General features: G+C 44.8%; 1 protein-coding gene across 2 annotated transcripts in view; it reads right to left on the bottom strand.

Moving 5' to 3' along the window:
- Window positions 1–4,887: 4,887 nt before the first annotated feature.
- The window catches only part of PTGES3 (prostaglandin E synthase 3), a 263,118-nt gene continuing 254,084 nt past the window's right edge, over window positions 4,888–13,921 (bottom strand). Inside the window, exons 6-8 of one of the 2 annotated variants that reach the window (XM_069653533.1) lie at window positions 10,085–10,147; window positions 7,562–7,586; window positions 4,888–6,660 (exon numbers count right to left, since the gene is read on the bottom strand). In XM_069653533.1, coding sequence (XP_069509634.1) covers window positions 6,641–6,660; window positions 7,562–7,586; window positions 10,085–10,147 — 108 coding nt within the window. In that variant the 3' untranslated portion in view covers window positions 4,888–6,640. The remainder of the gene's footprint in view (window positions 6,661–7,561; window positions 7,587–10,084; window positions 10,148–13,921) is intronic. The other variant, XM_069653534.1, reaches the window with a different exon arrangement.

Here is a 13,921-nt window from a genome sequence, read left to right as displayed (position 1 = left end):
TGTCATCAAGAAGTGGTACAGCGAGGACCGTCTTCCTTTTAGCCTCGCGCCGTTGGTAAAGGAACCCTTCCTTCTCTTCTGGGCAGAGCTGGAAGAGCTCGGATGCCATGGAAATCATGGCAAGAAAGGATCCAATCTCGTCGGGCGGGGACGCCCGAGCAGGGGGCGACGGGGGACACGTCCCGTCATCTGTACCTGTCGTAGCCGTGTCTGTGCCTGTATCATCCCCGTGGGTAGTGGATCGGGGGGGAAGGCAGAGCGGGCCGCAGAGGTGGGAGAGGTGGCGTAGGATGTGTCGTCCTCTTCTTGTGCGGTGGACTTTCCGAAGGTCCCGGCTCCGGTTCCCCTGTCGGGTCTGGCTCAGGTACCTCCGTTGGGGGGAGGGGCAACCTTGTCCTTATCTCCGAGCATAAAGGACTGAATCGCTGACAAAATGGCTGCCGAAGTGTCCTGTGGCACCGGAAACGACGGGCTTCAGGGCTCTTGAGGAACCTCGTCGGCGACACCGTCGCTCTCGTCGTCGCCCTCGTCGGGATCCCTCCCGCCCGATGGGCTGGGCCTCTTCCACGAGTTCGATTAGCTCTTCATCAGAGGTTGTGTCCGTGTCCACGATGGCCACCTGCCCCTCCCTCAACTTTACCAACGAGGACTTCGTGGGGGTCTTCTCAATGGGCCTGAAAGACTCCCCCCTCCGCGGTGGCAGGGAGACTGGGTCCTGAGGTCGCCTCCACTGGCGTAGCCTCCACAGGCTGAGCCAGGGCCTCTGCGACATCCTCAATCGAGGTCTTAGCAGGGTGAATTAAGGCCATCATCACCTTCTGTACGCCTGGGGCCTTCACCTTGGGGGGAGGGTCCGAGCCTCGCTCCCCCTCTGCCGGAATCTTCGAGATCGACCGGGCCTCTTCAGAAGCTTCGCCGGGTTCTCGGACTTCCTCTTACCCGAGCCAGAGCTTTGGCTCGTGGTTGATGGCGCCGTGGAGAATGCGCCCTGCCTGGCAGCCAAGGTGCCCTACCGTTGGGCGCTCCCGGTGCCCGTGGACTCGCGGTGCTTGGCCTTTTGTTGGGCCCCCGTCACCTGGGCGCCCTCACAGGACTTAGTAGACCGCTCGGACTTCTTTTTCTTCTTCTCGCCCGACGGGCTCTTCCCTTCTACCCAGTTGGCGAGACGGAGGTGGTCCGCTCCGACATGTTCCCACAAAACACAGTCCTCCTCCGTGTGCGTCTTGTCCTCATGGAGACAGTAGAGGCATAACGAATGCTCGTCCTCCTTAAAAACATTCTGGAGCTGGCATCCAGGGCAGGTCCTGAACAGCTTCCCGGGCGTCGAGCTTCCTTTCTCCTGGGCCATGTCCGGGGTAGGCCTCGGAACTTCTGGAATCCTCCAAAAGCGTAACTAGACAAAATCTTCACCCTTGAGGGGCGTAGAAAACTCCGAAACGGATCCCCGTTGATCGGATGTAGAAACGGTGGAGCTTGAGGCTCTATTTAACCGAAAAATGAGAAAAATCTCCTGAAAGCACGAAAACGCAGCAAAAGCTCGAGAGCTACAGCACGAGGACTCCCAACACTTGAACGTGCGGTAAAAATCTGAGGATAGCTGCCAGAGGCGGGGTTTAGGGAGAGGGCAGTCATTGGCTGGGGGCAGTATGACCCAGAGACCAGTGATTGGTTACTACTGAGAAAGAGATCAGAAACGAAACTGATACTGATTTTTTTTTTCTATACCGAGGATTCCCGGCCTGACGGGGAATATTCATGAGCATGTGAATCCATGCCAGACCCCATGCTGGAGAACGATGGTTAATTATGTTGCACATGAACATGCCAAAATTGCGGTCATGGATACAAGGTCTGAGGAAGATGTTTTGGAAGGGATTTCCAAGTGGTGCCACCAGAAAAGTGGGCATCTTGGAGAAAAGGCTACTATTGGGTGGGCACAAGATGGGGAATTAGCCTTCCATTGGAGATTGTGAAAAAAGTGATTTTACAATGCCCGGTGTGTCAGCATCAGAAGCAGAGGTCTATTCCTCAGATAATTCGAGGCACATTGAAACGGGCTAAAATACCCAGACATATTTGGCAGACCGATTATCGGTCCTTTACCTATTAGTTGAGGATGTCAATATGCGTGCACTATTGTGGACAAGTATTTTGGTTACCTGATGGCGTTGCCATGCAAAAGCACCACGCAATTGAATACGATTAAATTGTTGGATCAAGTGGCTGTGTACTATGGAGTACCCTTACAGATTCAGAGTGACAATGGGTCACACTAGGGAAAATTGGTTCTGGATTATTTTCAGGAGAAAGGCATTGAATGGATCTTTCATGTCCCATACCACCCTGAGCCTTCGGGGTTGACTGTTCTTTCAACAATCCATTAATTCTCTCCTTTGCGTAAAACAGGTGATGGCTCCTTGAAGGGGTGGCATGAGCATGTGTTGGAGGCGGTCCAGATGCTTAATAATCGGCCCATTGCAAAGGGGAGACTCCTCTGATGCACATGTTCACGCCAGCCAAACAAATGAAACCCAACCGAGGTATGGAAACTTTGTTGTATTGGGAAATGTCTCCTGAGGCTTTAGCTCCTTATCCAGTCGCTCCTTAGTCTACTGGGGTGGATTTGCATCCAAGGGAAGAAATCCGATTGGAACCCAAGGGAACTGTGGTGATTGGAGTACAGATTCCCTCCGACCATATGGGATCGATTGCCCCAGATCTGGATTAGCCTTACAGGCTAGGGTATTCATGTGTTGGATGGGCTTGTGGATGCAGATCATCAAGGAGAAATAAAAGTAATATTGTTCACCAGTTGAGAGAATATGTTGCCATTCATGTAGGAGATAGGGTAGCACAACTACATTTTGGTACCTGTGAAATTGTCTTGTGGAGAAGGGAGAACTGCCCACTGTAGTGACAACCCGTGGGGATAAGGGCTTTGGCTCCTCAGATACAATGGTCCCGGGTGCAAAGGTGTGGGTGGAAAAGCCTAGTGGTCCGCCAAGATTTGGTGGTCCTGGTAATGGAACCTGGGAAAAGGAAATGGACTCATGTTCCCGCTGACCAATGTTATTTGCGCGAGTAATGTACTCCACTGATATCTTGTTTTGACCTTGATTCTTTAAGATCCGGAGCATGCTGATTGCATGTGCGATGTGTGGAGTCCATTCAGGAGGGCCTGGATACATGCCAGGAGAAGTGGCAAATGTCTCCAGTGTACAGATGGAACCAGAGATCTGGATGATTACCAACAAGTTTACTACAACCTCTGCACCAAATGATGCTTCCATTGCGGCGGAACGAGCTGTTTCACGGAATCGACGGGGCGCAAGTGTGATGCCTTACCCCCTTCTGCAGTTTCTATGTCCTTTGTGCAGCATGGCTATTCGGCCATAGTCTAGCAACCTGAAAATGTTTGGATTTTTCTGGCTCGGCGGGTACTGGACATCTATTTCTGCATAACGGATATTCGTGATTCTGCAAATTTGATTTCCACGTGTTTAATAGCTGTGCCAACATCTGCTCCTATGCTGTGACATCCATTTGGGGTGTTGCATGAGGATTCATTTGTCGAGGAATCCGATGTACAAGGTTCTTTCTCCGTGTACTGCACATTTTGTGCAAATACGGACTGCAAACGGAGAAACCCGACTCGTATGGTCACTTAAAACCATGATTAAATTAGCTTGGACTCCGGGTGATGAAGTCTTGCTGAGGGGAGCGGGGAGTAGGAGGACGCTCCGTTTATCTCTAATTCTGTATATGTTGTGTGTTTTATGTATTATCACTGGATGTGAATAAAGGTCCTATAACAAGCCATTTATTTTATCTTTCTAACCAGGAGTCTGCTTCATTGCCTCCTAAGTCCACATTTTTCGTTTTTGTCGGGTTAAGAGGGTGCAGAAATCCGAGGCCCCTAAATGCACATGGAAAAACAAAACAACCCATCTGCTCATCTCACTGCCTACTCACCACCCAACTTGTTACGATAATCGTCGCCTCACCTCCTTGCCACTACTTGAGGCCCTCCTGCAGTTCCTCTCATTTCCGCTCTCCCTCTCCTCACTCCCCTGCTCTAAAATGCCTTTCCTCTCTGTGGTACTCAAACTCTACCACATTTAAATCCAACCTCAAAGTCCTCCTCCTTTCTGAAGAACCTGTTTTGTCGCACTCTTACGCTACTCAATCACCCTGCTTCCCCCTCTCTGCCTCCCCTCATGGATAACCCTACAGCACTTTTCCAGTCACTCCTGCATCCTTAATTTAGCACTTCCTCCACCATCCAGTCTGTTATTCTGTCCTGTCCCTGCATTATGTGTCCACCTTCCCATGCAACATTAAAGTCATTCTTTCACCCCATTGTCAAGGACCCAGGTCCACCACTTTATCAATGTTACATTTTGTATGCGTTTTTGTGCCAGATATGCATTGCTTTCCTTCAATTGCGACAAGTAAATTATTTGCTAAACACAAATCTTTTCCTCCTCCCATTTCACCCCTTAAATATCCCCTTATGTACTTACTTCAGGATCATCAACACTTTCAAAAGAGAAGGGCTCTCCTCCTTCCCTGCTAACATCCCACCACTTCTGCCCTCTATTATAATTCAACCCCCATTAACATTACACCAACACTCCAGGATTAAAACATTGGGGTCCTCTTACAATAGCCTGGAAGACCAAGAGTTAATCATGTCCCCTACCATAACCACTAGCATAAGTCTATTTAAGTTCTAAAATCAATTCCCACCTTGACCACAGGCTAAACTAATGCTCTAGTCTCCTCATGTACCCTATTTTTGTATACCACTCAAGTAAACTCATACTCCAACCTCCGCAAGTTGCTCAGCCACAAAAGAGATTAAGCAGGAAATAAGGAAAATGGGCATGGAGTCTTCAACAGTTTATTAGAAAGAATGCAGACATTTAAAAAAGAAAATCCCACGTCTAAACAACTCTTTCAACCTGATCAGTCCCCAAAAAAAAAAAAAAATCTAATTCAATTGTGTATTAACATTTTGTTACTTGTTTTCATACGGACAGTGCAAATACAGTTTGGTCTAATGTACAGACTGACAAGCAACAATGTACAGCTGTTCTCACTCTTCTGTACCGAGAGAAGTAAAAGCTCAAGGGGCGAACAATACCAAATGTACAGGCTTCAGTTAAGCAGCAATGCAACAAAAAAAAACAAAAAAAACAAGCAATTAAAAACATTTTCATGTTTCTCAATTCCCGTTCCATTCTTCCTCTGTTAACATTTCAGCTCCCCACTGGTGTAGATGGAGGAAAAGACATTTGTTGATGGGATAGCACAATGGTGCATCTATGGAAAGCTTTCAGTATTAATATTTGAGCCAGCTGAATGTTTCCAAAATTCTGCTACCCTCCACAATTTAAAGACACGTAGTAGCCATTCAGCTGAGGATAAGTTTTGATTTCCAAGAATGCAAAGCTTGTTATAAATATATGGTCACAATCACGAAGGATTTGTGCCTGGTTCATCATTGGATGACTGCTGATTCAGTAATTACCACCAATAAGGAATTCCAAAGGTAATTGCTATGACAAAGCTTGCTTAGCATTCTCAGAAAGGGCACTTAAAATGGAGGTCTTAAAACGCTCAAACACTAGATAACAAATACACGATTTTCATGGTATTCCATTAGGGAAAAGCAGAAGAAACTCTGCACACATGCATCATCGTTGGAAGGGCTCCCATTTCAGAACAGTTAACATGATGCGCTGTCTATTTCCGTCAATCTAAACTCTTCCCAGGCTGTCGCTCCACCTCTCAAAACATGGTAGAAGCAAGACAAGCAACTCAATGACAAGATGAGTGAGCTGAAAAGATGGTCAAAGAACTGGAAAAGAAGAAAATGGTGTAATGCCGCAGGGTAACAGTGGGGGCATTTACGTTCAAATTGGTTTCCCTGCTGTGAAGCGAGAGGGGATAGTGAGAGGAAAGGGGGGGGCTAGTGAGGCTTATTAGTACTGTAGAACATACAGAACACAATCTAGTGCGGATTTAAATACAATGTGATGTTAAGTCATTATTAAAAAATGGTGAAACAAAAAGAAAACCCTGAAGATTCTCCTGAGGTATAGTAATATCAGTTAAACGGTTCAAGCCAGATTAAAAAAAAAAAAAAAAGTTTGCACACATCCAGTTCCAGTCCAGGGTGAACATTTTAGAGCCACGTCCTAAAGGCAGAAAAAAATATCCAACACAAATGTAGTAGGTTTACCATAGTGCGAGTTAAAACTGTTTTCCCACTGTAAGGATATTTTGCAAAAAAGACCTGGAATGGGTTTGCTTTCATGGTCTATACCTCAATACATTCCTGGAAGTGCGTGGAAAAAATGTTCATGCATAACATTATTGCATCACGTGGCATAAGACGGCCCTGTACAATGGCATACAAACCCTCCATGAAGCCTTTTTTATATTTTATTTTAACATGTAGGAAAATGGCTTAAAATATGCAATAAACCTGCCTCCTTGGCTCCTTGGCTACCAGCCTGGGAATCTGTAACTTAATTTTGATAGTGTGTGATGAAAAATCAAACTTCCTCACCATATACATAACCCTTTGCCCCTTCTCACTCCCCAAAACCCCCCATAAGCTGACGGCCATTTCTTATTCCAGGTCTGGCATTTCTGCAAAGAAAAGAGATATAAACAAGTACATTAGAGATTGACAGGATCATTGTGGTTTCAAAAAGTTATTTCCCTCAATTATTCCAACTACTTCCCTTGCAGACTGCACACTCCAAAGTTTAGATCCCAAGGCCTTTGCAGAATGCCAATGATCGTTCCCAGCTATGCATGGGTTCTCTCAAAATGAATTTAGTTTGAAATATTTGCAGAGATCAACGATTCAACTAAACGCTAAAGCACCAGCAAGTCCTACACTGATGCAAAAAGAAGACCTGGATGACTGTCTGCAATAAAACCAGCATGCCAGTCCAGGAATAGATGGGCAAGAGCTAAACTGGGGACACAGTCCTTTCCAGTAGATTGTGGGCACTGGCCTGCCAATAATTTCTTCATAGACTAGATTGAGCACAAGGAATTTAAAATTCAAAAGACCCAATTCCGGACAATATACTAAATGTGGTATATGAGACTTGTATCTGGATTTTTCTAAGAATTCATTGCACACGCCAATTAACTGAAGGCACGCTGACTAAAGCAGGTTACCCCAGCATGAAACTAAACCCCCTTCCATAATTCTGGTTTTACAATTCATGATGAGACTTCGTTTAAGCATTCATGACTGAAGTCCGTTTGTAATTACGAAACTGACTAATCAAGAGTCCAAGTGAAACACATTTTTGTACAAATCTACATGGTTGCACTGTAATGGTGAAGCAGCCGATTAAGCATTTGGCAGGTTAAATGGGAGAACACAGGAGACTCATTCTTAAACAAGAATTATCATCCCTAGGTGCATCCCCTTTGTACTGTTCTCCGTTGCATCCGTGTAAGCTTTGTGCTTTATGCATCCCATACATGCATAACCTTAACCCACATTAACATCTCTGAATTAAAAGCTTACTTTCATCATCACTATCAGGTGAACTCTAAAGGGGGAAAAAAAGAAAATATTCCATTAGTTCCATTGTGATATAGGCATGATTTCCTAAAACTAATAACAAGAGGTTATATTATTTTAACATTTTGACAAAAGTGATTAATAGCCCCTACTTTTCACAAGTAAACAGCACTGAGAAAGCCAAGTTTTGGCTTTTGTAGAGGCATTTATGCACAGTACTCACCATTTGGCAGATATTGACATTAGTTACCGTATTTGTTGTGGTCTTCACATGCGATATCACAGGTAACGCTATCACAGAAATACTATAAACAAATGCTTGGGTACTCACTTTATTACCAGGCGTTGTCAACAAATGCTACACATTATGGCCCAGTTATTCTGAAGTTTGGGGTGAAAGCAACAAAACGTTTTCACTGTTGCAGCCCACTTCAATGTTTTATACTATAAGGGTGTACACACTGCTCTCACCCCCTACCATTTGCCTAGGAAAGAAAGCACACCATTTAAGGCTTTGGCTATTCTTAAACTACCAACTAGTTGTATTCAGCATGGATGTTTGGAAAGCAGCAATTTATCTAGTTATTCATTGCATCACAACTCATCAGTTACATGACTAAACTATGCAATTGGTGGTTGTGCCACCTATTTTATTTACTGGAGTTTGGGTATTTGGTTTGCAGTCAAAGTGCTGTACATCAGTAAGGGTTACAGAACACAAAGGGGGATTGGAGAGGGAGAGACGGTCCATACAACATAACGTATTGCTGGTATTCTATTTAGTAACACAGGGAATGTTTAACAATTAGTTATTTGGGAATAGTAAATGCAACACTGGGTGTGGGGATAGAACAGGGGACTGAACTATAAAAGGTCCTCGGGAAAAACCTGCTTAGTGGATTCACATTTGGGATGGGCAGGAGGGAGGCAGTGTTATGTAGTGGGCAGGGTGTGAAGCAGGAGCACAAATCAGCCACAAACTAAAGGCAATTAAGGGCAAGGCAAGGGTGATTTGAATGCTGAAATTGACTAAGCAGCACAGCCTAAACAACCAACTTAAACTGGATAGTTTCAAAATAGTCGTTTTCAGCAGATGCCCTCCGTGTTTACGAAATTATTAAACCACATTATGATCTTCAGATTTAATTTCACAATATGAACCCACTTCACCAGACACCGGCAGAAGGACTTGACTTCTTACTGTAGCCTAAGATACATTGATGTAAAACCCAAAGGTTATTGTTCAAATACAGCTCTGTTGCTCCAGGTTTATTTAAGCAAAATTATTATCAGTGCTCCAGCTGGTGGCATTAGGAGTTTGACATGCTACGGCTGTTTTGATCTGGCAAAGAATTTACTGGGCCATTTTACTCGATTTACTGCCTCCTAAAGCATTACTCAAATTGCCTCTAGCGTGGAAAACAGCCAAAAAATAAAAGTCTAATTACAACTTGTCCTTTCTTTAAATTGGGGTAAGCAAATGTGTTGTACTACACCAAGAAGTACATTTTGTTTTTAATCTGATAACTAGAATGGCACCTGTGAAACGCAGTGCACCCTAGTTTTTTGGTATTTTGTGGATTATTAGTAAAACAGAGTAAGGCACACTATTGGAAGTTTAGTAAACTGTGGATACAAGCCTGCTTGTGTATTTCCAAAAAACCTACTGTCAGGGTTAAGTGGTGACAGAACATTACAAAACACGAGACTAAAGCAGAGCAAGTCTATTGTAGGCTACTTTGAATTGCCAAATGACTGCCCAAGTAAATAAACATTTAGGTAAATTTAAGGAAAAACAGAATCATGCACTCCAGTGGTGAAAGGCTGATTGAAATGTGCTCTCATCCCCATCAGGGGTTGCTCAATTAACCCGATAGGCCTTACCATCAGCCACAAATACATGGAAAGGCAATAGAGCAATAGGCCCATCCATGGCCGAACCAAAAACACAATTATGGTGTCCGACAGTTTTTTGGGTCAAAATGAGCCATTTTTTTTGGCCAATGTGAGCCAGTATGAGGAGTTATTTCACTCTGCAGCTAGTAGTTTTGACCAGTGTTGCTGAATAAATATTCTTTGAAATAAACAATTTGCATTACACTATCAAAAAACTTCCCCCCCTGGTTACTATTCAAAAAGTGTCACAGAAACCATTTGCAACTATGGGACGCCTTTTCATTGGTGCCAGAGAATTTTATGGACCAGTCCGACCCGGGCAAGGTTCATAGCATATCACATTTAAAATAAATGATGGATACGGAAAATATCATTTTCTCTGATGCGGGATGAGAAATGCTTAAAAACCGAATGGCGACATTGTACTAAAAAGTGGCTAATGTGCCTGGTAGTATGGAATTCTGTACACAACAGCCAACTACTACAAACAGGGGTGTTCACTGACTGAAAAAGCTAATTTACTTGCTGCATTCAGGAAGTAAACTATGCATCAGTACTGCTTTTGAAATAATGTGTTAGTACTACAGTAAGATTAAATGTAGCAAGGCCAGCTGAAGGCAAGTTACTTACATCATCTGCTCCATCTACTTCTGGCAATTCTACGTCCTCATCCCCACCCATGTTGTTCATCATCTGTTTTTAATAAAAAAACATGTGTAAAAAGAAAAAGCCTAAAAAAAAATCCACCATGGAACCTACGTTTCTGCCACATATCATCGATCAGCTCTCCAAAGAACAGTAACATTTTAATTGGGAAGCGGCAATTTGGGTCACTTGTTCAATCTCCAACAAGTTGTTTCTCTCACATCCAGAGACACTAAAGCTTTCTTAGGTCATCGAATACATTTAAGGAATGTATGGTGTCGTGATGGAAGGGGGGGGCGGCAAAGGGGGGGGAGAGAGAATTGGCAGAGGGAAATCTCACCAGTTTAATTTGTGGTATTAATAATGTATACAAAAATTAAAAGAAAAACGGCATAGTGATTCAGGCTTCCCCCTCGGCAGGAGCTACCTGCACAGCAGTGAGCAGGTCTTAAAACCACTCCACTCTTTGGTAGCAATGATCTTTGCCGGCAGATAAATGGGGTCTGCTAACAAAGCATTGGTGCTTGGTACATTGTGCATACGCGTAGGTCCCTCCGGGTACGTGTGCTTGAACATGCTGAACAATTCACTAATCGCCCATGATCTGGGAATGTTGCTTGCCACTCAATACCAACAGACTCTTCCCAAGTCAACCACAACAAGCCAAGTATGGAAACGTCTACCTATATGCCTGAAAGCATGGAGTACAACCTCCACCAGTCTCAGGAACTGAACCCTTTGCCTGAATATCCTATAAGCCCAAGGTGCAATTGCCACACAGAAGAAAAACACTGCACTGTATGCAGTTTGCCCGCCCAAGTATGTGATGTGGGTTCAGTATAGCTTCATAGCCAAGAAAGGACGCATGCACGATTTACAAGCCTTGAAGCCTTGAAGCCTTTACATTTGGTGGGCAAACCCTGGCGGCAAAAAGTTAGTTCGTAAAAACCCATCAACCAATTGAATCTTTTTTTAATTAGCAAAATCAAACTAGAGGTGAAAGCCGCACAAACCCCATTTCACCAGAGACTAACACCAAACCGGTCATATTAACAGGTTGAACGCTCAATCATGTCCTACCTTGAGGTATTTACACTTTAACCAGGAACAAGCGGACATTTCCATTACATGGGTAAGATTGGATCGTGCTATCTTTATGCTTCTACGTTTCCCAAAACAGCCAACTCTATTCCCAATTAGCAGATCCTGACGCAAAGGTGGAATTGGAAGCTGCTACTCCAGTTGTCGCATATACAACCAGTAGTGGCACATCTGTTAGAAAGATGTTCCTAAAGCTTAATTGGAGGGTTCAGGGCGATCAATCCACACACAGATTGAAGGGCTTCTCTGTATGTTCCCGACTCAGTCAGGTGTAGATGTAGCACAGCAGTCGGAGCTATACTTTCAGTTGTTGCGCCGGGTGGATAAAAAGGTACAGGTTAGCATACAATAAAGTTCATGCATTGTGTTAATATGAGAATGCATTACTTACCGTAAAAGCATTTCTGATGGTTGTATCTGCTTAGATTCACATGCTGTGCATAGGTCCGACATCCAGTGGTCACTGCGGAGTATTGCATTTTGTTTTTCGTAGTCGAAAAGGGGACGTCGACAAGGCGTGTCTGAAACACTATCCCTATAGTGACGTGCGTTGTACCCACAATCCCTCACGCGTCGAGGTCCCTCTGTTTGTATTTTTTCTGCCCTGAGGGAGCCTTCTAGACGTGAGTGAGTACAGAAAAGAGAGAGAGAGAGATATATATATAAAGGAAGTCTATGTTCCTTCCATCCGAGCGGGGAGGAAGGGTGGGCGCATGTGAATCTAAGCAGATACAACCATCAGAAATGCTTTTACGGTAAGTAATGCATTCTCTTCTGATGTTTGCTAATCTGCTTAGAATCACATGCTGTGCATAGACTAGCGAGCAGTACCCGGAGTTGGCGGTGGGTTATGAGAAGGAACAGTAGAGAAAAGGTGTCGTAATACTGCCTGTCCCACCTGGGAGTCAGATCTAGACAGTAGTGTTTTGTAAAGGTGTGCACAGAACTCCAGGTAGCCGCTTTGCAGATGGACTCAAGGGGAACATTTGCAATGAATGCTATGGATGCCCCCGTGCCTCGAGTAGAGTGTGCTCTTGGCTTAAAGGGCAGTTCTCTCTTAGCAAGAGTATAGCAGAGAGTGATGCATTGAACAATCCATCTAGATATAGTGGACTTTGAAACTGCATCTCCTTCTCTTCCTGCTGCCACAGAGACAAAGAACTGATTAGTCTTTCTCAGTGGTCTGGTTCTTTCCATGTAGAACATGACAGCTCTGCGTACATCTAGTGTATGCAGACTTTTTTCTCCCAAGCTGGAAGGGTTTTGAAAGAACGTTGGTAGTTCTATTGACTGGTTTACATGAAATTTCGAAATGAATTTTGGTGCAAACCTTGTGTGCTTGCGTAGAACCACCTTATCCTTGTGAACTGTTACGAAGGGGTCTAGTACAGAAAGAGTCTGTAGTTCACTTACTCTCCTAATGGAGGTAACAGCTATTAGGAAAGCAGTCTTAAGAGTGAGGTCTTTAAGAGTTGCCTTGTGCATGGGTTCGAAAGGAGGGCCCATGAGTCTAGAAAGTACCACATTTAAGTCCCATCCGGGAGCTGGGTTAGCTATCAGAGGGTGTATTCTCTTTACCCCCTCCATGAAGGCCTTGATAACTGGTATCTTCCACCACAACACTTTAAGTTGGGAAGTGGTGTATGCAGAAAGTGCCGCTAGGTGGACTTTAATGGAATTGAACACTAGACCTGAATCCAGTAAATGGGTCAAGTACAGAACAATGTTAGTGGGAGAGTGGTCAACCGGGTTGATGCTTTTACCTCTACACCAGATGACAAATCTTTTCCACTTGCTAGAATAGCAGTGGCGAGTATTAGGTTTTCTGGCTGCCCTGAGGATGTCCATACATCTCTGCAGGAGTTGTAAATGTCCAAATTCTATGATCTCAGGAGCCAGGCTGCTAAGTTCATGGTCCGAGGGCATGGATGCAGTGTCCTGCCCTTGTCCTGTGACAGCATGTTGTACGGGCAGGGAAGTTTCACTGGGGAGATAGGGACATCTCCATCAAGTGAGCGAACCATGGCTGCCGGGCCCACATTGGGGCCACTAGTATCATGGTAACCTGCTCCTGGTGCATCTTGTGCACCACTTTGTTGAGAAGGGGAGTAGGGGGAAAGGCGTAAACAATTTCCCTGACCATTGAATCGACAGACCGTTCCCCCTTGGACTGGTTCTGGGGGTACCTGGAGGCGTAACTTTGGCATTGTGAGTTCTCCAGAGTTGCGACAGGTCTATTTCCGAGAATCCCCATTGCATGAAGACGTCTAAGACGATGTCTTCGTGCAATTGCCATTCGTACTCTTCGGGCAGGGGGAAGAGTCTGCTGAGTTTGTCTGCTAGCAGATTGAGTTCCCCTGGTACATGTTGTGATAGTAGGAACATGTTGTGTTTGAGAGCCCACTTCCATATATTCTGGGACAGCTTGGACAGTCCTGGAGAGTGAGTGCCCCCTTGCTTGTTGAGGTAGTACATGGCTGTGGTGCTGTCTGTGAGGACCATCACTGTCTTTCCTTGTAGGTGTTCCTGAAAGGCTTTCAGTGCTTTGAACACCGCTAGTAGTTCCAGCAGGTTTATATGCTTGGATGCTAAGCTCGGAGTCCACGCTCCGTGAGCAGTCTGATGGGATAGGTGAGCCCCCCCATCCTGTAAGGGATGCGTCTGTGGTTAGAGTGGCTTCCACTGCGGGTGTGGCAAAAGTTTTCCCTAATAACAGGTTTT

Source organism: Ambystoma mexicanum, chromosome 3q (assembly GCF_040938575.1).
Source record: "Ambystoma mexicanum isolate Mex_15411 chromosome 3q, UKY_AmexF1_1, whole genome shotgun sequence".
In the NCBI taxonomy this organism is placed as follows: domain Eukaryota; kingdom Metazoa; phylum Chordata; class Amphibia; order Caudata; family Ambystomatidae; genus Ambystoma; species Ambystoma mexicanum.
Note: the sequence above shows the minus strand (reverse complement) of the source record. Positions and strands in the feature narration are given on the sequence as shown.